Source organism: Artibeus jamaicensis, unplaced genomic scaffold (genome assembly GCF_021234435.1).
Source record: "Artibeus jamaicensis isolate MK-2021 breed Jamaican fruit bat unplaced genomic scaffold, CSHL_Jam_final contig_391, whole genome shotgun sequence".
NCBI classification, from domain to species: domain Eukaryota; kingdom Metazoa; phylum Chordata; class Mammalia; order Chiroptera; family Phyllostomidae; genus Artibeus; species Artibeus jamaicensis.
In genome coordinates, this window is record NW_026521814.1 from 8,096,581 (window position 1) to 8,118,603 (window position 22,023).

A 22,023-nucleotide genomic window follows, 5' to 3' on the forward strand; every position below is an offset into this window, starting at 1 on the left:
AGAGACAGACATTGAATAGGGAGGAAATGAAGAAGAGCTTTCAAACTGTACTCCAGCCAGGGCTGATGTGGCTCAGTGGATTGCGCTGTCGTGGCCTGTGAACCAACAGGTTGACGGTTCAATTCCCAGTCAGAGCATATGCCTGGGTTGTGGGCCAGGACCCCAGTAGGGAGCCTGTGAGGGGCAACCACACATTGATGTTTCTTTCCCTCTCTCCCTCCCTTCCCCATTCTCCAAAAATAAGTAAAATCTTTAAAAAATTTTTAAATTAAATTTTACTCCACGTTTTCTGTATTACTTGAATTTAAATAAGCATATATGCATTTATTTCCAAAAATAATTTTTAAGAGTAGACAAATATACACCTAAATGTACACTCAGTACCCACTCTGGATCACAGAGTTTCTGGTGATTTGTAATTTACTTTTTATTTTGTAAAAATAAAAAGGTGGCCAACCACCTGAGCCACGGTGGTCTGGGCTAGCATGTATTGCTTTTATAATTTTTTTAAAAAGAGCTATATCCATTACAAGATAAAAAGGAAGGTACAAAAAAGGTAAATTATATATACATACTGTTTTAAATGATCATTGGCAAGAGCCAATCTATCTCTGTATCGTTTTTCTGCTTTTTCTTGTTCTTCTTTAAAAGCTTTTTCAATGCTGAGTTTCGATTGTTCGTCCCATTTGTTATCTGATTTTATTCTACTCTTTTGGGATTCAATCTGTGCATCACGTTCCTTCATAACTCTGCTAAGCAGCAGCCCTGACTACAAAAAGAAATTGCAACATTTTAAGAAAATGAAGTCTAATTATGTATAAATAGGTCAAATATATAGATAGATATAAACACAAGAAAAACCAAGTAGTACATGAAATTTTTTCACTCTGTCAGTCTGGTAAAATTGATATTGCTTTGCATATTCGATGGCCTTTTTTCTTTCTCCTTGTTTGTATATTTCTTCTTCCACATCAAGAATTTGTCTCTCTGCCTCTATTTCTTCATCACGCTTCTTTTTGGCTTCAAGTTTCTGTTTTCTCATACCCTTTAAAAAAATACAAAAGCAGTCTCCTGTTTTCATTTTTCAATTAAATTTTACAAAATTGAACATTATAATATGACGATTTAAGCTTTCATTTATTGTATTTGCATTTACCATTAATAAATCAAATATGATATTACACTCATAAGTTAATTTTTTTCGTTGAATTTTAAGGTAGGTAGCACATGGAAAACCCTAAAATATTATAAATGTATACAGTAAAACTCTCCAATACTAATTTCTATCTGCAATCTCTAAGATAACAACTATTATTGATACAGGGTGCAGCCAGGGGGGGCCCCCCAAAGGAGGATTTGGAATGGTGTCCAGAATTCAAAGTGTATAGGAATAATGGAGAGACATATAAGATGTCCTCCCCCCTCCCCCCAGGGGGAAGAAACGAATGGAGCCAGGCCATTGAGAGCCGTTTTGCATGGCAACGGTTTTGGAGCTAACCTCTGGAATGATTATTTAACATATCTATAACCTTTAACTGGTTTCATAGATATGTTAAATAGCTGTGGCCAAGTTTGGAGCCAGGGAGAAGGTAGTGGCTTGGACTCAGGATGGTAACGAGGGGCTGCACTCCTGAGTGAAAGGCCTGTGTGAGAGCTTGGAAAAGACTGGCTCTGGGACATGAGGGGTTAACTGCCCAGGTGAGGAGAGAGCCACGCGGTTTCAGCAGAGTGAGGACCTCCCTCTTGGTGAGGTGAAAGAGGGAGCCACGTGGTTTTGGCAGGGTGCGGACCCCCCTCTTTCCCAGGTGAAAGGGAAAAACCACGCAGCTTTGCCAGAATGGAGATCCCTGCAGCCAGGTGAAGAAGAAAGCCACATGCTTTTGGTGGAGTGCGGACTCCTGCAGCTTTGGTAGAAGAGGCCCACGCGGCTTTGGGGTGCCCCCTTTGGCCGCAGGGCCTGAAAAAGCAACTTTACTGAACTGGGTACAAAGGACTCTTGCCAGTGGACCATGAGAGGGTACCACAGTACTAACTCGAGATCCTGCACAGTGACACAGCTGACGGTGCCAGCAGCCTGCAACACAGACGTGTGCTCTTTTCCTGATTTACGGTACCCAGAGTTGGGACAGTGGGAGAAGGGAGCGCTGTGTGGGTGTAGGTGTACACCCTAAAGGACTTTGATATTTTAGTGGTGGCATTAGGCCTGAATAGCATTAAATAAACATTTTATCTCCTTTTAACAAATCTCTGGCATTAAGAGATGTCTTTCCAATTGGCAGCGGACAGAAGGGCCCAGTAGATTTTAGTATTTTGTTTTTGGGAGGGGCCCCTGTTGTATAGCAGTTTTGGGCATCCCTAGGTGGGCCGAATATTGTATTGCCCCTCCCTCGGACCTCTTGTTCGGTAACATTATTAGTTTCTTGTGTTTACTTCCCAAGTTTCTTTACATATCTACCTAACAAATATATATTATTACTTTTGCTCCTTTAGGAAAACCAATAGTCTTACATTGTACATGGCTCTTCTGCACCTCCGCATGGTCTACCCCACGTCTCAGTCAGGCAGTCTTTCTTCTGCTTTACAGGTCATGCTTGCTATGTCTTCAGAAAACCTTACCTTGAAATCCTGATAATATCTATAACTGATTTTAAGAGTTTTACTGGTTTGCTTCTCACATGTAGGTCTTTAATCCAGCTGAAATTCATTTTTGTGTATTCTGTGCCTTAAGGGTTGTAATTTTATCTTTTTCATAGGCCAATTATCTCAGTATGAGTTACTGAATTCCCATCCTTTCCCTTCTAAATTGCAATGACACTGTCCTGGGTTCAGTTCCCATACAGAACATGGGATTTTTGCCAGGCTCTCTCTTCTGATCCAGTACTCTGTCAATTTCTGTGCCTATATTTCAGTTTTTTATTACTACATTTCTACTACATTTACTACATTTCTTCTCCTTTTCTTTAATACCCAGGAAATGTAGAATATTCTGTATAGTGTGCTATTTCTGCATAAAAGAGTAGAGGGTATATTCCACTCCCTATTCTTTAACGGACCAGAGGGTTTTTTAGGATATAATTTACATACACCCTTCTGCTACATAGTTTTTAAAATACATTCAGTCACTTATAAAACAGTTCCCTCCTCCCAAAATATTCCCTCAGCCTCTATTTGTGGTGAATCACTTCCCCCACCTGCAGCCTCTACCACCAATGATGTTTTCTTTCCCTACAGTTTTGCCTTTTTCAGAATGTTATATGTTACATGTGTGGTATCAGTCATGATATAATTATTCCCTCTTCTAGATAAAAAAAATAAATTATGAACATTGTTTTTAAAGCAAGGTATCACAAGCATTCTATGTCTCTTTGCAGAAATCTGAGACTCCATCAACCTGGCTAACACTGTTTGACCCACCCTGGAGATCCCCAGAGACTCCGTCCACCCAACTTACTGATTCACCTAGGCTACTTTTCCATATGAAAGGTCTTAGCTCATGCTTCACAACTTCCTAAATCCTTGCAAACAAACAAGCAAGAGCTAAGCCTCAGTGAGCCCCCAGGCCCCATACCTCTTGCTAAGGGGCCCCAGGACCAGCACTAGCAGTAATGAGTCTGCATTCAGAGCTTGGCTTCCCCTGGGAATCACCAAGCCCAGCACAAGTAGCAGCCATCTCAGATTGCTTTATAGCTCATGCAGGGTGGCCCCAGGCAAAACACAGGTAGGGCTGACCTTGACCTGCACTACCTGGGAAACTCCAGAGCCTGTGCACCCAGTGGGCAGCTACAGACCAGGTCAGAGCACCACCACCCTGCCCCTGCACAGCTGATCCTCCACAGAGGGTGAAGGTTGGGGTATCAGTGGTGACAGCCAGTCCTTGCTGCTGACTTGCCCTGCTAAATCCTTCCCTTTAACCTGCCAATAGTAATCAAGGCTCAACTACAAGTGAAGGGTGTACTCAGCCCACATGAAAGTGTCCAGCTTGGGTTACAGAGGAGGCTGTGCCACTAGACCCTACAGGACACCTACTACATTGGGCCACACTACCAAGACAGGAAGTCATAGCAGCTCTATCTAATACATAGAAACAAACATTCAAATTAAATCTACAACAAAATACTACTTCATACCTATTGGAATGTCTAGAATTAAAAATTCTATTAGGATGTCTGACCATAATAAATTAGTGAGAATGTGGAGGCAATAGAATGCTCGTACCCTCCCAGTGGGAATATAAAAACTACTTTCTGAAACAGTCTGGAAGTTTCTTAAAAGTTAAACATACATCTAACGTATGATTCAACTATTCTACACCAATATATTTACCCAAGAGAAATGAAAGAATATGTCCAGGCATAGACTTACACATGAATGTTCATAAGCAACTTTATTTGTAGTAGCCAAAACCTGGAAACAGCTCAAATATTAGCATTTGGTTGATGTCAAACTACCAACAACTGAACAGATAAACTAATTGTGGTATCCAATAGAATACCACTCAGCTGCAACAATGAACGAATCAATCTCATGTTGAGTGTAACTATTAATAAAAAGCAGATCAGTGACTGCCAAGAGCCAGGAGAGGAGGGGCAGGGAGGGAGTAAAATGGGCTGTGAGTAAACTTTCCTGGGGTGATGTGTCCGTTCATTATCTTAATTACAATGATGGTTTCAGGTGTATATATGTCAAAACATATCAAATTGTACACTTTAGCTATGTCCATTTTATTATACATCACTTATACCTAAATAAAGCTGTTGAAAATGTGTTTCAATGCATTTTTATACTTTACATGTAAAAAATATTTATGAGTGCTAAGAAAAAAGAGTAAGCCTTCAGTGCTGTGTACTCCTGGGTGGTTCATACTTACCGCATACGTATTAGTCCAGTGTTTTACCACTTCTTGGGATTGGAGGTGCATTTCTTTCTTTGCCTTTCTTTCTGCACGAAGGCATGCTGCTTTTCTTGTCAAACCGTCAAGGCTGTCTCGAATCCTTTTCCACTCATTGTGTGGAATTATGGTGACCTGCCGGAGATCTACATTGCCAGGCAGGAGAGGGGGATAGAGAACTTGATCTTCTTCAGAGTTCTTTATTCCTAATAAAGTTTAAAAAATAAATATTAAAGACTGTCAAGATGAGTGTGTGATAATTTTTCTCATACATTTCTACACTGTCATGATATCTAGGAATTGTTTCAAATAATAATTTTATTCTTGTTATCTTAAGAATAGCTAGGATTAATGGAAAGTGTATAATACAGGGTGGGGCAAAAGTAGGTTTACCATTGTGAGTACATGAAACCATGAAACACAGAGTTTATTCTTACGTTATTTATTAATTATTGTATTATTTTCCATACTAACAACTGTAAATCTACTTTTGCCCTAACCTAACCTACTGTAGTGACTGGCATACAATATGTTCCCAATAATATCATATACCTCGAAATCAGAAGACATAGATTTGAGTCCTTGCTTGGTCATTTCCTTACTGTGTAAACTTGGGCAAGTCATTCAACATCTTTAAAGCTGAGGTCAATTTTACCTACCCCAACAGGTTGGTATAAAAGTACTTCTCAAATGTAACCAAGTAGAAGTTTATAGATGGAGAACTTGGGGGATATTCATCTTTGGGGGTTGTAGACATTGTCATTGATTCTATTCAACCCCTTCCTAACCGAGAGCCAGCAATGTGATTTGGAGAACTGACTGCAGCTCTGAGGGTGGGCCTCATTAGTTCAATACTTAACATCTCCCTTGCCAACAATTATTTCTGTACTAGGCAAAAAAATAGGTTTATTTGAGACTTTTTAAAAAGCTCTTCCTTGCCCTCTCTCTCCTTCCCTTCCCCTCAAGTTAAAAAAAAAAAAAAAAGCTCTTCCTTGTTCTTCTGGTAAAGGCATCAGAGAGTGACTCTCAAGCTAGAAATGAACAAGGAAGCAGGAAGGCCAGACGGGCAGCCATCCTCTGACCATAGGAGGAAGCAGCCTTATAGGAAGTTGTGACTGTGGACCATGAAGAGTAAACAAAGAAAGCACCCGGGCAATGAAGATCGCATTATGCTGAGATCAATCAGATCAAGCAGACCTGAAGCCTGGAGTCCCTTCTTGTACTATTATTTATTAATTATTGTATTATTTTCCATTCAAAGGACTGTAAACCTACTTTTGCCTCACCCTGTATGAGCAAATAATTATCCTTATTTTTAAGTGTGATTGAGTTAGGCATCCTGTTACATGAATTCAAATGCATCTGAAATAACACTGTGAAGCTGATAATAGCTCCTCTCTGAGAAATACCCTTTTCATCAACTGAGGATCCTAATTGTAAACAAAGTCACTTTAGCTAGTTTTCTTTTTAAATATTTTATTTATTTATTTTTGAGAGGGAAAGAAACATCAATGTGTGGTTGCCCCTGGCACACCCCCTACTGGGAACCTGGCCCACAAACCAGGCATGTGACCTAGACTGAGAATCAAACCTGTGACACTTTGGTTCACAGGCTGGCACTCAATCCACTGAGCCACACCAGCCAGGGCCAAAATTGGTACACTTTTGCTGCCACTGTCTCCATAAAATGGATTCGACATATTATTTGCTTCCTCATATTGCCTCTTTATAATGTAAATTTAGTACATGTACAATTGACTTGTTGCATATCTGTTTCCTAGCCACAGGGAGGCAAAACAAATAAATTTTGCCTTCGACTAAAGCAGGTAGGTACTTGTAAGGGGGAAATTCACCCAAACAGGATATTCATTTGAATAATGACGAGTGGCCACAGACACAACAAAGATTGTGTACTATGGAGACAGACAACCTGGACTTTTTCTGAGTACTGTACATATGAACTATGTAAATCTAGACAACATTATTTAACCCCCTGAGTCTAACTCCTTAACTGCAAAATGGAGATATTAGAAGTACTTACTTTATATGGTTGGTATTAGAATTAAACGACGTAATAGATGTAAATACTTGAAAATACAGGATGGGGCAAAAGTAGGTTTAGAGTTGTGAGCACACAAAACACAGAGTTTATTCTTATGTTCTTAATTATTGTATTATTTTCCACATGAACAACTGAAAACCTACTTTTTTTTTTTTTTTTAAGAAACATTGGTTTATTTTTCTAATCAAGTGACTAAGCTCCCAAAAAATAAGGCCTCAACAAAGGTTGCATCTTTCTATTTTCTTTGAACCTTCTAATTTGATTATCCCTGGCAAATAGCAATTTTATTTTCTCCAGTGGTTTCCATTTGCCAAACAGTCATGACAGATGGTTAACATGGTGGCTGCTGCTTTCAGGGGATTCTATCAGATGAATCCTCGTTTCCAGAGCAGCAGCTGTTGGCAGGCTTCGATGGAGAGTCTATCCAGCAGGACTCTACCGTGGCTGACTAAGGAGTCCTGCTTTGGCTGCCAGGGCTTCGTTCTGCTGAATATGATATTCCTGAAATCTCATGGATATTCTTTGAGTCATTTTTAAATATTTCTGTAAGCAATGTTCTGAACAGGTGGTCTCTTCAGGTTTTACTTCTCTTGTTGTGAAGTCTTTAACACAGTCCAAAAAGCAGGTTTCTGTAAGTTTATTGTAGGTTCCAAGAAATTCTTTAAACTGTTTTATCTGATCAGTTTCTGGCATTTGTGTAGCCATATTCTGTTGGTACGTTTATTAGTCACCTTTTCTGACGCATGAGTTTTCTTTCTGTTCTGGAAAAGTAGTTGTCCAACTTTTGCTTGAATGACTCCAGTGAGGCCTGATTTCTTATCCGTTAGGTCTGGAGCTCTGTGGGTCTTCGATGAGTCTCTCTCCTGAAAACCTACTTTTGCCCTACCCTGTATACTGTCTTTTCTATTTATCTAATTTCATAATTTATTGGTGCTCTTTATTTTTTTACGTGTATATGAGTTACTGCCTAGTGTCCTATAATTTTAATCTGAAGGACTTGTTTTACTATTTCTTGTACAGTAGGTCTGCTAGCAATGAATCTGCTGTTTTCATCTTCCTGGAAATATCAATTCCCCCAATTCTGAAAGATGAGTAGGTCAACATGCTGCCTTCCAGCCTCTGTACTTTCTTTTGAGAAATCAACTGTTAATGTCAGTGAGGCTCATTTGTATGTGATGAATTGTTTATCTTGTGCTGCTTTCAAGATTTTTCTCTGTCTTTAGATTTTGATGATTAATCATGATGTATTGATTTTAATTTCTTTGATCACTGAGCTTCCTGAATATGTTGATCTGTGATTTTCAACCTTTCACCTTGTGGCACATATAAACGAATTACTAAAATTCTGTAGCATGCCAAAAAAAATACTGTTTGCCAATCTGACAAAAAATGTACAGTTTTCATTCATTCACACCAGATAGCTACTGTTGTGTTGGCTGTTGCCATTCAATTTTACAACCTAAGGGAAAAAACCTAATGGAAAAGAGGTCAGTGCCCCTGAATAAAGAGACACATATTGCATGCTTTAACAATTCCTGCAGCACACCAGGTGAAAATCGCTGAGCTAGGGTTTTTCTATCTGCCTCGTTCTCCCAAAGTCCATGTCTGTACTGATGCCCTAACTCTCTTCCTGGGAACACTTACACTTGGGCTAGTGCAGCACCTTGTCCCCAGCCACAGTGATCAGTTCAGATATATGGTCCTTGCAGCACACCAGTTGAAAAAATTACTGGTGTAGATTAGTGTTTTTCATCAAATTTCAGATGTTTTTGGATATTAATCAAATCTCCTCCTCTCCTAGGTCTCAGATTATACTTATGTTGGTACACTTGCTGGTGTCTTACGTTACTCTGAAGATCTGCTCATTTATATTTATTCTTTTATTTTTCTCTTCCTCAAGTGATTAATCTCAACTGACACCTTAAAGTTCAATGACTCTTCTGCAAGCTCAAATTTGATATTGTACCCCTCTAGTGCATTTTTTTTTCATTTCAATTATTGGGCTTTTCAACTCCAAAATATTTATTTTATTCCTTTTCTATTATTTCTGCCTCTTTATTGATATAATCTATTTGGTGACTCTCCATTCTTAATACTTTCTTTTTTACATCAAACATTTTATTTTAACAGGGAACTTAAAATGAATATTCACTCACAAATGTTTTTTAAAATATATTTTATTGATTATACTATTACAGTTGTCCCATTCCCCCCCCCCCCTTTATTCCCCTCCACCCTGCACACACCCTCCCACTCACATTTCCCCCCCTTTAGTTCAGGTCCCTGGGCCATACATAGAAGTTCTTTGGCTTTTATATTTCCTATACTATTCTTAACTATTCCCCCATATATTTTCTACCTACCATTTATGCTACTTATTCTCTGTACCTTTTCCTCCTCTCTTCCACCCAATTCTTCACTGATAACCCTCCAAGTAATCTCCATTTCTGTGATTCTATTCCTGTTCTTGTTGTTTGCTTAGTTTGTTTTTGTTTTTGTTTTTTCAGGCTTTTTTGTTAATAGCTGTGAGTTTCTTGTCATTTTACTGTCCTATTTTGATCTTTTTATTAGATAAGTCCCTTAATAAGGGCTTGGTGATGATGAACTCCTTTAATTTGACCTTATCTGGGAAGCACTTTATCTGCCCTTCCATTCTAAATGATAGCTTTGCTAGATAGAGTAATCTTGTATGTAGGTCCTTGACTTTTGTGACTTGGAATACTTCTTTCCAGCCCCTTCTTGCCTGAAAGGTTTCTTCTGAGAAATCAGCTCAGTCTCAGTCTTATGGGAACTCCTTTGAAGGTAATTCTCTCCTTTTCTCTTGCTGCTTTTAAGATTCTCTCCTTAGCTTTAATCTTGGCTAATGTAATTATGATGCGCCTTGGTGTGTGCTTCCTTAGGTCCAACTTGTTTGGGACTCTGAGCTTCCTGGACTTCCTGGAAGTCTATTTCCTTTGCTAGATTGGGGAAGTTCTCCTTCATTATTTTTTCAAATAATTTTTCCATTTCTTGCTCTTTCTCTTCTCCTTCTGGCACCCCTAGGTTCAGATGTTTAAAGTTGTCCTGAAATTTCCTAAGCCTCTCCCCATTGTTTTGAATTCTTATTTCTTCATTTTGTTCTGGTTGAATGTTTCTTTCTTCTTTCTGGTCCAAATCGTTGATTTGGGTCCTGGTTTCTTTCCCATCACTGTTGGTTCCCTGTACATTTTCCTTTATTTCACTTTTCATAGCTTTTATTTTTTCTTCTATTTTGCAACCAAACTCAACCAATCCTGATAACCAGTGTTTCGAACTGTGCATCTGATAGGTTGGCTATCTCTTCATCACTTAGTTGTATTTTTTCTGGAGCTTTGATCTGTTCTTTCATTTGGGCCATATTTCTTTGTCTCAGCATACCTGTTATGTTCTAAGAGGCAGAGCCTTAGGTATAGACCAGACCGTGGCAACCACGTTGCTTACTTGTGATGCTGTATAAGGGGGAGGGGTCCAAGAGGGAACAGTGCTGCTTATTAGGCTCTGGGCGGGCTTTCAGTCACTTCCCCCTCTACCCGCAAGAAAATTGGGCCTTTCTGGTGCTGCTTCTTGGGTTGGTGGGTTTGTGTACGTTCTAGGACCCCGTGGGTCTCTCCAGCCAGCTCTCCTGTGAGGCTGGGAGTCTCTCCCATTGTCACCTCAACTCCCACAGGCTTTTTGAGTCAGAAGATTTAAGGCTTTAGTTCCCTGCACTGGAACCCTGGGTTACATGGTGTCTTGCTCCCCAGTTGTCCCTCCCAGTTTATCTGCATATGAATGTGGGACCACCCAGTCTGCCAACCACCACCTTGCCTTGAGTCCTATCTGCCTGGCATCTCCATCCCTGGTACAGGTCTGTATGAATGTTTCTTCTTTAACTCCTTGGTTGTCAGATTTCCATACAGTTTGATTTTCTTGCAGTTCTGGTTGTTTTTTGTTTTTAAATTTGTTGTTGTCCTCCTGTTGGTTGCACAAGGAGGCACAGTGTATCTACCGCTGTAGAGGCCTGCCCAAATAAGGCTAGGAAATTTTTAGGCGCCAACACCAGCTGCCCGCCAACAGCAGCCCAATCAGGAACTTTTGCCCTAGTTTGATTGAGCCAATAGCTAACCGCTACATCTGCTTCTGTATCCCTTGCTTGCTTGCTTGCCTGCCCCTATAAAAACCCAGTAGTCTGTAAGCCAGGCGCGACTTCCACTTTGGCGGCTCTGCGTAGCCGCGAGACTACGGTCTCGTTTGGGAAGTTCGCCCCTGCGCAGGTAAAACTTGGCCAATAAATTTACCATCAAACCGCTCTCAGTGTTCGGGGATTCCTTTCGCTCGCAACTTGAATACAACATTTGGAGGCCCCAGCGAGATCTAAGGAGTGTCTCCGGAGACTGAGACTACGAAGCCCGGGTAAGTTTGCCGCGGAATTTGGTTTGGGAGTCTAGACTCATTTGAGCCGCGAGGTGGTAGGCGAGACGTCGCCGGTAGTCCACCCGCGGGGTTCTCAAGGAGAGGACGCTCTCGAGAACCGGAGCTCTTGCTCCCGCGACTAGGTCGCATTTGGTTTTTGGTATTCGTTCCGCGCCGCGACTGAACGCGCTAGCGAAGTGTGAATGAGTGAAGAGACTGTAGTGCGCCACGGCCTGTTTGTGCGTGAGTGGACTGAGTGGAGAGGAGCGAGGTGTGTGTTTCTGTGTGGGATATTGGTAGCCCTCATCCTTCTAATCGCAGGCGCTGTGAGAAGCGAGAAGAAGGCGTCCGCGATGGGACAAGGAAGCTCCACTTCAAACACTGCCCTTGACTGCTTACTAAACAATTTCTCTGACTTTCAGAATCGCGCTCGGGGCTATGGGGGTCCACCGCCAGACCCAGAAGTCCTGCGAACTTTCAGTGAGATTGAATGGCCGTCTTTTGACGTAGGATGGCCGACGGAGGGGACTTTTGATCTGCCCCTCCTTTTCGCGGTCAGGCGGATAGTATATGGGACCCCCCATCCAGATCAGATGGTATATATAGATGTGTGGGTAGACATAGCTACTGACCGCCCCGGTTACATACGCCGGTGTCAGTCCAATGGGCAGAGGAGGAGAAGGGCCATCTGCGTGGCAACGGCGCCGAGGCAGGCTCCCCGTCTGCAGGCAGACAAAGGGTGCCGGCCTCAACGGGACCAGGCAGACGGGGAAGGGAAGAAGCTATACCCTGTCTTGCCTGAAGTACCTGAGGACCCGCTGTTGGCCCCTTCCGCTCCTCCCCCATATCGCCAACCCCTGCCCGACTCCGCGAGCGGGGAAAGGGAGAGAGTCCAGAGCCCTCCCCATACCCGCGGCGGTACTCAGTATGGGGGTGAAAGTTTGGCGCCAAGACAGGATGGCGCCGCCATTTTGCTGGAAACGGTCGCGCCAAAACCAGGTGGCGCCGCCATTTTGCCTCTCAGGGAGGTGCCGCCGGCTCCAGACGCCCCATTACATGCACCACCGCGGCTAATATATGTCCCTTTCTCAACCAGTGATCTATACAATTGGAAACTGCAAAATCCCCCGTTTTCTGAAAAGCCCCAGGGATTAATTTCCCTGTTAGAGACCATATTTAGAACCCACCAGCCGACATGGGATGATTGCCAGCAAATTTTACAAACTTTGTTCACTTCAGAAGAAAGTGATAGTTAAATCTAAATGAGCAGAAATATGTACAGAGGATATAAAAGTTTTAAACCTAGAGTAAAGGAAACTTCAACTACTTGTTTTCTGGTTTCATGGGAAAAAGCAAATTTCCCATGTGCGGTTCTGTTTCTGATTAGAAACCTGTATTGAAGACCTAAGGAAGGTCACTGTAACCGGTTGGGGAGAATGCTTTTGCCACCTGGGACCCAGGAAGGGTCATTTGGGGCTGACGAGTGCTTCAGCCTGAGGCAAAGGGCATGTCTCTGCCATGAGACCGGATTGGAAGAGAGCAAGTCTCTGCCATTGGTTTTGCTTCTGATCAGAAACCCTGTGTACCTGAAGACCTAGGGAAGGTCACCTGTAGCCGGTTGGGGAGAATGCCTTTGCCACCCGGGACCCAGGAAGGGTCAATTGTGGCTGATGAGTGCTTCAGCCTGAGGCAAAGCAGCATGTCTCTGCCAAGAGACCGGGCCTGAAGGAGCATGTCTCTGTGAGGCACCAGTGGAAGCATTGGTGCGAGAGAATATCTCTACCTGTATTGTTTCAGAACACTGTGTTTCAGATTTTGCTCTGTATCTACTCTGAAAAGGAAATTGAAGATTCCAGGAAAGGTTGAAACTTCATACTTTGTAAAAAAAGTGAACAAAAGAAGGTATAAGATATGGAAATGAAGAAGTTTTTTGAATGTTGCTGAAGGGCTGTGAGAAGCTGTGAAGATAGAAGAGAGTGTGTAAAAGGTTGTAGAAGTTTGCAAAAGTTTTGGAAAGGAATTATGTAAAGTTAGTAATGGAAGGTATAAAGCATGGAGATGCAATCTTAGTGGATATCAGAAGGGAAAAAAGATTTTCCATTATGCTTTATATTTTTCTCCCTACCTGATCTCTCCAGAATTGGCATTCTAAAGGAGTAAGTGATGACAAGGTTTCTTTGCATAAAACCAATAAGACCAGTCTTTAATAGTGGTTTTGTTAACCAGGACTTTGACTGGAACATCACGCCTGAAGGAGGCATGTATGTGTTCTGGTCGTTACCAGAAAGCTCAGAGGAACTGGGATTGACCTGTGAAGCTAGTGAAAGCCCACAAGAAAAGCCTGGTACTTTAGTTGGTTGTGCGGTTCGTGCCAGTATTTCTAGGGAAGGAACGAAGGTTGCTTTCCTGAAAGATGGCTAAAAAGGAACCTGTAGGCACAATGGAGGCTCAAGGACTTGAGCGAAACAACTGGTACAGGCAAAGCCAGATGGCAGGTGTGTGGCTCTGCGTTTGTGCCCTGAGGGGCGGAGTGAGAAGTCAATCTGAAGGTTCCCTGTGTCAGTTCCAGCAAAGTAGACTTAGGGATCATCAATGATCCAGGCTGCTCTTGGTGTGTTTATGCAAACGAACAGTCAAAATCAAAAGCGGGACCCAAAGTAGTCCCTGTAAATAACAGTGAGGGTGATCTTAGGGAGAAAAATTATAATTCAAGGAAAATCACAATGCTCAGTATTGGACATCAGAATGGCGCAGCTAATTGTCTTGAAAGTTTGTTTTCATTTGAAAGTTGAAACCAGGTTTGTGATATTAGATGCACAATTTACAGGTGCAAAGGATCTTGCAATGGAATGTTTTCCCCAAAAGACAGTCTCACAGCGCAGAGACTGGTTTGGGAATTGTTGTGTGAATTAACCTGTGTGTTCTCTGTTTTCATAGAGTGTATGCCTATGACCTGCCTATGCCTGTGAGTGATTGGTTGCAATATAGGCCTCACTTAAGGAGCCCATCTTCATCATCACCCCCCTAAGACTCAACGGTTTGGCTGAACTATGTAGTTGGGTTGGTGAAGGGCTGGGGCGGTCTGTGGGATTCACTTGAAACTGATTTTCCCTTTTCTGTCTTGATGGCTTGGACAGAAAGGGCTCAGAAATCTGAAAGGAGGGAAATCTTAATGTATTCCCCTCAGCCTGAGTGAAGTATAGTGGAGCACAAGAGTTTTTAGATAGGTGTAGCATGCCTCGTACACCTTCCACTGAATAAGCCATTCTTTACTGGAGTGTCTGCCTTTGTCAATTAATGGTTATGATTTAATTGTGCTTCCAATTTCTTGCCTAATCTGTCACCTCCAGAATATGACCTGACCGGAATGCCAACAGTTCAGTAATGCCAGCCTTTGGACACCAAGCCTGCGACGTCCAGGTGACAGCCAACTGACCAGGACCCTGTAAGGTCTTTCCCCTTGCAGGAAGGACTCCCTCTGTGCTGCACTCCCCTCCCCTTTCAGGGCACCCCTGACCCCGGAGTACGTAGGACAGCGTCCATTTTCAGCTCGAAGCAGTTACAAGAAGATGAGATCTGCGTCCCTTTTCCTTTATATAATTATAAAGTAGGTGGGGGGTGCCTGAGACAAAACCCCTTCCCGAGAACCCGGACCAGGACCAGATGAAAGACTTCAAACAGTGTACATTTGAAAGTACCCTTACATTAGCAGAATTCCATGGACGAGGCACCTGTTATCTGCTAGCGAACTATACCCTTGCAGCCTCAAACTATAGTGACTATTGCCTTAACCAAGAGCATTTGTCGAGAGACCCTAGGAATTTGACTATTACATTAGCTCCAGAAGGACTATGGTTTGTCTGCACTCAAGGTATCTTCAAGTGTCTAGTACCAACTAACCCTGAGCTATGTGTTAGTGCTTACATCATTCCCCAAGTGTACTTATATGGGGGAAACCCTGATTTTCTGATACATGCCCCCATTCGAGCCAAGCGAGTCCCATTGCTAATTCCCATCGTCGCCACTATCGGTGTCGTAGGGTCGGCTGCTGTAGGAGCAGGGGCATTGATCCATGGGGAAAACAGTCTCAGGGCCTTGTCACAGACTTTCTCCAAAGACGTCTCCTTACTCCAAGAGCAAGTAGAATATTTAGAGCGCCAAGTAGACTCCCTAGCAGAAGTAGTACTCCAAAATCGAAGAGGGTTAGATCTAGTATTCCTGCAACAAGGAGGAATATGTGCAGCTCTTGGAGAAGATTGTTGTTTCTATGCCAACCACTCAGGAATAATTAGAGAAAGTGTAAAAGTACTCACTAGACGACTTAAAAGTAGAGAACAAGAGGATGAGTCGTCCTCCTGGTATTCTTCCCTATCTAAGACTTCCCCTTGGCTAACTACGTTGATATCGGCTCTAGCCGGACCCTTGATCCTCCTCCTATTAGCCCTGACCATAGGCCCAATAATTCTAAACAAGCTCATAGCCTTTATTAAAGATAGAATAGAAACAGTAAAACTTATGGTGTTGTCTCAGCCCTATACAATCCTCCCTCAAGAGGAGCATGAGTCAAGGGTTTGACTAATAAGAAAGAGAAGGAGGGAATGTAGAGGCCTGCCCAAATAAGGCTAGGAAATTTTTAGGCGCCAACACCAGCTGCCCGCCAACAGCAGCCCAATCAGGAACTTTTGCCTTAGTTTGATTGAGCCAATAGCTAACCGCTACATCTGCTTCTGTATCCCTTGCTTGCTTGCTTGCCTGCCCCTATAAAAAACCCAGTAGTCTGTAAGCCAGGCGCGACTTCCACTTTGGCGGCTCTGCGTAGCCGCGAGACTACGGTCTCGTTTGGGAAGTTCGCCCCTGCGCAGGTAAAACTTGGCCAATAAATTTACCATCAAACCGCTCTCAGTGTTCGGGGATTCCTTTCGCTCGCAACTTGAATACAACACCGCCACCTCCACCTTGGCCAGAAGTGTCACAGCACTCAATACTTTTCTATAGTTCCTTTGACTTTTTTTTTTTAAGTCTGTTGAACATATTTACAATAGCTGTAAATTTATAAAAATTTAACTGTTTAAATTTAAATTTAACATCTGGGCTTCCCCAGGGATACTTTCTATTAAATTTTTTTCCCTGTGTTTGGGCCATACTTATTTCTCGCACGCCTTGTCACTTTTATTGAAAACTATACATTTAAAATAATATGTGGCAACTCTAGAAGTCAGATTCTTCCCACACCCAAAGTTTGCTGTTGCTGTAACTTTTCATTTAGATTTCTTGAACTAAATCTGTAAAGTCTACATTCTTTGTTGTATGTGGCTTTTGGAATCTCAGTTTGGTTAGCGTAGTTGTCAGCTAATGACCGGACAGAGTTTCCTTAAATTTATTTTTCTTTTTAATCCCCATCCAAGACCATTTTTAAAAAAAAAAATTGCTTTTAGAGAGAAGGGAAAGAAAGAAATATGGATATAAGAGAAAAACTCTGATTGGTAGCCTCCTGTACACACCCAGACCTATGACTGTTTGCAGCCACACCAGGGATCAAACCTGTAACCCAGGTACATGCCCTGACCTGGAATCAAACCTGTAAACCTTCAGTTATAGGACGACACTCTAACCAACTCAGCCACACTAGCCAGGTCTCCTTAAATTTCTTATGTAAGTCTCTTAGCCATTGCCAAGGAACTCTCCGTGAGTGGGAGAGCATGACTTCAGTGTTCAGGCATGCAGTGGACAACTCTGTTAGCTCCTACTTCTTTACTGAATAGAGACTTAAAGTCAGCCAGAGGTGAAAGCTTCAGGCATTCTTAGGTATTTTTCTGGGCATGTGCATACCTCTATGCATGCATTCAACCTTCTGGATTCTCAAGAATATATAAGGATCTCTTCAAATCCCTCTGTGGGCATCTCATATCCCAGGTATTCCTTTATAAGTTTCTTGGTCATCTTATTGCTTGTACCCAACTATTCTAACTGCCTCAGGCAGCCAGCTGTGATGTTTAAAAACTGGCACTGATTGTTTCTTAAGGGATTTTATTTATTTACTTTTAAAAAGAGGGGAAGGAAGGGAGAGAGAGAGGGAGAAAAACATTGATGTGAAAGAGAAACATCAGTGGGTTGTTTTATACATGTCCTGACTGGGGACTGAACCTGCAACTCAGGCATGTGCCCTGACCAGGAATTGAACTGGTGACCTTTCAGTTTGTAGGATGATGCCCAACCAAGCCACACTAGTCAGAGCAAAAAGGACAGACTGTTTTAACAAATATACCTGGTAAGCTCTGAGTCAGGTCAAATAAAGATAAACCTTGTAAGCAGGCTTTTCTAGGGCCCAACAGGTCAAGTAATAAGTTGCCTGGGAAATGAGCTTTGAAGGGGATCCAACCCTGTTCTTCCTTCACCACATGTTGGTAAGCCACTGGATTTCACTGTGATCGCAGTGGACCCAGATTATCATAAAACTGGGAGAAAAGTATGGTACTGGAACAAATTAAAATGCAAAAATCCTCACTGTTGTTATCAAGATTCAGCTATTTTTCTTGACAAACACCCCAACTGTTGCAAGCCTTTGGTTAATTTCCTGAGTTCTCAAAAAGTTGATTCTGTCCAGTTATTAGAGCATCGGCCTGATATGCCAATGTTGGGTATTTGATTTCCAGTCAGGGCACATAACAAGAATCAACCAATGAATGTATAAATAAGTGGAACAACAAATCAATGCTTCTCTCTTTCTCTGGCCCCCTTCCCCTCTCTCCCTAAAATCAATAAATCTTTTTCAAAAAGTTGATTTTTAAAAATTTAATAGAGGACAGGATTTTTAGAGATCCTTATTCCACCACTCTGGCTGACATCACCCCACTAAATCTTTATATAATTATTTGTTTTACAGAAATAGCTGTTTACAAATCTGAACTCCTCTCCTGCTTCACTCTCTTCCAAATGGAGATTACGTTGAGCAGTGAGGTGCAGATGGGAACTTGTAGACCAATGCTACAAAACACCTACCAGGTAAATCTAAGTCTTTTAGTTTAGTGCTGCATATACGAGGTCTGTCCAGAAAGTGCCCATCCATGTACTATGAAAAATAGAGACATTTATTGAAGAAGATACAAGATACAAAAAACATTGTACACAAGACAATGACATCTCAGTCCCCTTCAAAGCACGCACTTTGGGACCTCACACAGTAGTCGCAATTGCCATCAGCTTCCCTGTTGTATTTTTCTGAATCTCACTGATGGTCTGAAATCTCTCTCCTTTCAAAATAACTTAGTTTAGTTCTGGGAAAAGCCAGAAGTCACAGGATGCCAAATCTGGGCTGTAAGGGGGCTGAGTCACCTGGGTAATTTGATGTTTCACCAAAAAACAGTGCATGACATGTGATGCATGAGCAGGTATATTGTTGCAGTGAAGCTGCCAATCACCAGTTGTCCATAGCTGCAGTCTTCTGAATCATCCAAGTAGTTTCCTCAGAGGAATGTTCAAGCTTAATGCAAAATTTGATGCAGATTCAGTCATTTTAAATGTGATGACCATACAGTACACATGCTCACTCAATGGTGTCTACCACCCTCACTGTGGTAGTACAGTAAGTAGTACAGTGAAGGCATCATATTTCACACATGTGCATTCCAATCTACTCTTCTTGGCTGCCAGGTTACATCGATGTTGCACAAACTGTTCTCGTTATATCAATGGCCGCACTTTTTTCTCGACAGACCTCATATGGGGAAGTCAATATGCTGGAGTAATTGTGTTTCTCCAGTACATGCCACATGGGTACTGTCACTCTCCTACATATCATGGCCCTCTGTTGCTACTTCATAAGTCCTCCACTGCATAGGAATCCACTAGTGGAGAATGGGTGGCTCTCTGCACCTATCACAAGGGGCTCTCCTCTGTGACAGAAGCTCAGGCACTGACATGAAGATATTCTGAATTCCCAAGGCTCTGGTTATCACCATGACTACACTAATTGGGAATTTACAGACCAGGAAACTAAAATACTTGGAGTTGATAAAGAGTTTTTTTTTTTTTTTGTTCTTGCCCTTCTATGTATTCTTTTTTTTTTAATTTTTTAATTTTATTTAGTTATTTTTCAAGTACAGTTTTTTGTCTATTTTTCCCATCCCAGCCTCCCCTGCCCCTTGCTCCCCACCTCCCTCCCATTTCCTCCCCCCCCCCCTTAGTTCTCGTCCCTGTGTCCTTCCTATTTGTTCCTCCAAATCCCTCCCCCTTTTTCCCCTTAACTTCCCTTCCTTCTCCCCTCTGGTCACTATCCCCTTGTTCTCTATTTCAGTGTCTTAAAAATATGGAACGCTTCACGAATTTGCGTGTCATCCTTGCGCAGGGGCCATGCTAATCTTCTCTGTATCGTTCCAATTTTAGTATATGTGCTGCCGAAGCGAGCACGATAAAGAGCTCTTTAGATGCTACCTCTGTTCCAAAATCTAAATTTTATAATAGGTCACGTGAATTACAGTACCTTAAGTAGCATTTTTTTTTTACATTTTATCAAAGCATTTGTCTTACGGCGAGACCTTACCTTCACCTCAAAGATGAGAAAATTGAAACACTTCCTTCAGAGACTTTCATAAAAAGCTCTCACTAGGTTCAGTCAAGACTCTAAGCAGCATATCGGTATTTCCCAAAGATAATCCAATTCACTCAGTGAATAACAAAGTTTTTTACAAGAAAATTCAGCAAACACCAGACTGCACAGGTCAATTGGGTCAGCCTACTTCTTACACATTTTTTCTCCATCTCTATTTATGTAAACATTTTCACCTACCAATTCACCGGAGGGAAAAACCGTCTAATATACACAGACTCCAAGCTGCTTTCGACTTGGTGGACTCCACTTCACTTGAACTAGGATCCCTCACGTGGTACCCTTGCCACTCACCCCATGCCCGGGGGTCTGAAACAATCTTCATGCGGTTATGGGCCAGGTTAGCTCACCCGTGCTTTCCTTCCTCTGTCCACTACGCCTTCCGAAGCGCACCAGCATCTCTGACAAGGTGCTCTCGGAGCTCTAAGATTTGGATAGGCTACTCGGATGCGGAGTGTTTGGCACAGCGCGCAGTTGCTTGGCAACGCCACCGGAAGTGACGGCTGCTGTCAACAACTTGCGGAGATCTCGCAGCAGTTGGCGGCGTGGCTGCGGCTCGTAGTCTGCGCCTGCGCAGGAGGCCAGGGTCGGAGTGCAAATGGGAAGTACCCGAGCACTTCGAGGGGTCAGTCGTGGGGTGCAGGCCGATCCTGGGACCGCTGCTGACTCCTGCCCTGGACCGGTGGGGAGGTCTGGGGACCCGGCCTAGCCTGGTGCTTCCATGCTCATTCCTCGCATGCCCTGCCCCAGATGACCCTAACTAGGTTCCTGCGCCTACCTTCCGGGAGGACTAGGCAGGTGTGTGCAAGAGCGGGGCCTAGGCTTGGGGTGTGCGGCCCACAGACTTTCTCGCGGGTGGAAGGTGAAGGGCAAAGCTCTCCCTTAATTATAGAAACCCAGGGATTAGTTCACAGCAAATCGATTTTTAAATACTTCAGTTTCTCAGGCATGATCCGGGCTAGATGGGGCTTAATTTTTAAAACATAGTAATGTTAAAACTTGGATGTTATCTCCCAACCTTAGTATTAGGACCTTTTAGGTATTTTAAATTGCTTGGTAAATACAGTAAAGTAAATGTATTTGGAGGACCAATTAGACCTCTAAGAACACCAAAAATCTGTTAAGAGTAGATGCGGGCTTGGTTTGCCAAAGATCTGTTTTCTAACAGAGGTACAAATGACTTTATTACACAAGTTAGTTGGCTACAACACTACTTAGTAGGCGCTAAATTGGAATCACTTGAAATGAGAGGAGGTAAGATTTTCGCTCACTAAAGTTCTAACACATAGTTCTGCTGTTTTTCTTCAGGTTTTCCATCAGATGTTCCACCATAATAATGCTGGTAAGTATGAAAGGATTAATAAAAATTTTTGAACAAAAATTGGTTTTTTCACATACGATATTGGTGAGGGGCTTTGGGGGAAAGGAGGAAGCACAGTTTTAATTTTTTAACTCGAATTTTACTTTTTAATTACAGTTAATTTTTAATTACAGTTTAATGTTTTATATTAGTTTCAGGTGTACAACATAGTGATTAGACAATCATACACTTTACAAAGTATATGTTTTTAAAATGTCTATAACTGGGAAAGAGATTTTACCCTACTTGCAGGCTAACAACTTTGCCTGAAACAGTTTTGTAGAAGATGCAGACCCCTAGGTCAAAGATGAATTACTGCAGTAGCAGTAGTCAAAATATCAACAATTTTACCCCAGTCCCCACATAGAGTTAAGCTAAGGAACCCAAATCTTTATTATAACAAATAAGTACTTCAGTAAATATTTAACCAGTCCCTGATTCTTGGATGTCTGTGTAGTTTCTCATTTCAATGATTGTTAAAAGCATATAGGTTATTGTTAGACAATGGAATCATTGCAGATATACCAAAATAGAATGCTCCTGCTTTTGGAGGTGATAGTATAACTACTTCGGGGATCTTAACAACTTGGTTTCAGAATAGATTCACATTTTTAAAATTGAATCTTTGTGCACATCCTTATTGTTTGAGACTTTTATTTCAAGCATGCTAAATCTTTTAATGTTTATTGATGACAGAC

General features: G+C 42.1%; 3 protein-coding genes and 1 non-coding gene across 6 annotated transcripts in view; 1 reads left to right on the top strand and 3 right to left on the bottom strand.

Annotated features, from left to right (window-relative positions):
• Window positions 1–20,443, bottom strand: part of CFAP210 (cilia and flagella associated protein 210) — a 36,969-nt gene extending 16,526 nt beyond the window's left edge. Inside the window, exons 1-4 of one of the 2 annotated variants that reach the window (XM_037140655.2) lie at window positions 20,316–20,443; window positions 4,868–5,094; window positions 872–1,045; window positions 576–769 (exon numbers count right to left, since the gene is read on the bottom strand). In XM_037140655.2, coding sequence (XP_036996550.2) covers window positions 576–769; window positions 872–1,045; window positions 4,868–5,094; window positions 20,316–20,364 — 644 coding nt within the window. In that variant the 5' untranslated portion in view covers window positions 20,365–20,443. Of the gene's footprint in view, window positions 1–575; window positions 770–871; window positions 1,046–4,867; window positions 5,095–20,259 lie in introns of both variants that reach the window. The other variant, XM_037140656.2, reaches the window with a different exon arrangement.
• Window positions 7,117–7,795, bottom strand: LOC128627412 (mitochondrial import inner membrane translocase subunit Tim9). The gene has a single exon (XM_053665215.1). The coding sequence runs from the start codon at window positions 7,653–7,655 to the stop codon at window positions 7,386–7,388; it is 270 nt and encodes an 89-aa protein (XP_053521190.1). The 5' UTR covers window positions 7,656–7,795; the 3' UTR covers window positions 7,117–7,385.
• LOC128627411 (endogenous retrovirus group S71 member 1 Env polyprotein-like) lies at window positions 10,987–16,257 on the top strand. 2 transcript variants are annotated; one of them, XM_053665213.1, is made up of 2 exons: window positions 10,987–11,360; window positions 11,783–16,257. In XM_053665213.1, exon 2 carries the CDS (start codon window positions 15,024–15,026, stop codon window positions 15,933–15,935), a length of 912 nt encoding a protein of 303 aa, XP_053521188.1. In that variant the 5' UTR covers window positions 10,987–11,360; window positions 11,783–15,023; the 3' UTR covers window positions 15,936–16,257. The 2 variants fall into 2 exon arrangements, with proteins under 2 accessions (XP_053521188.1, XP_053521189.1); XM_053665214.1 differs by having other exon boundaries at window positions 14,298–16,257.
• LOC128627430 (U6 spliceosomal RNA) lies at window positions 19,660–19,766 on the bottom strand. Its single transcript, XR_008391616.1, has one exon. It is a non-coding gene; the product is annotated as a U6 spliceosomal RNA (small nuclear RNA).
• Window positions 20,444–22,023: the final 1,580 nt, after the last annotated feature.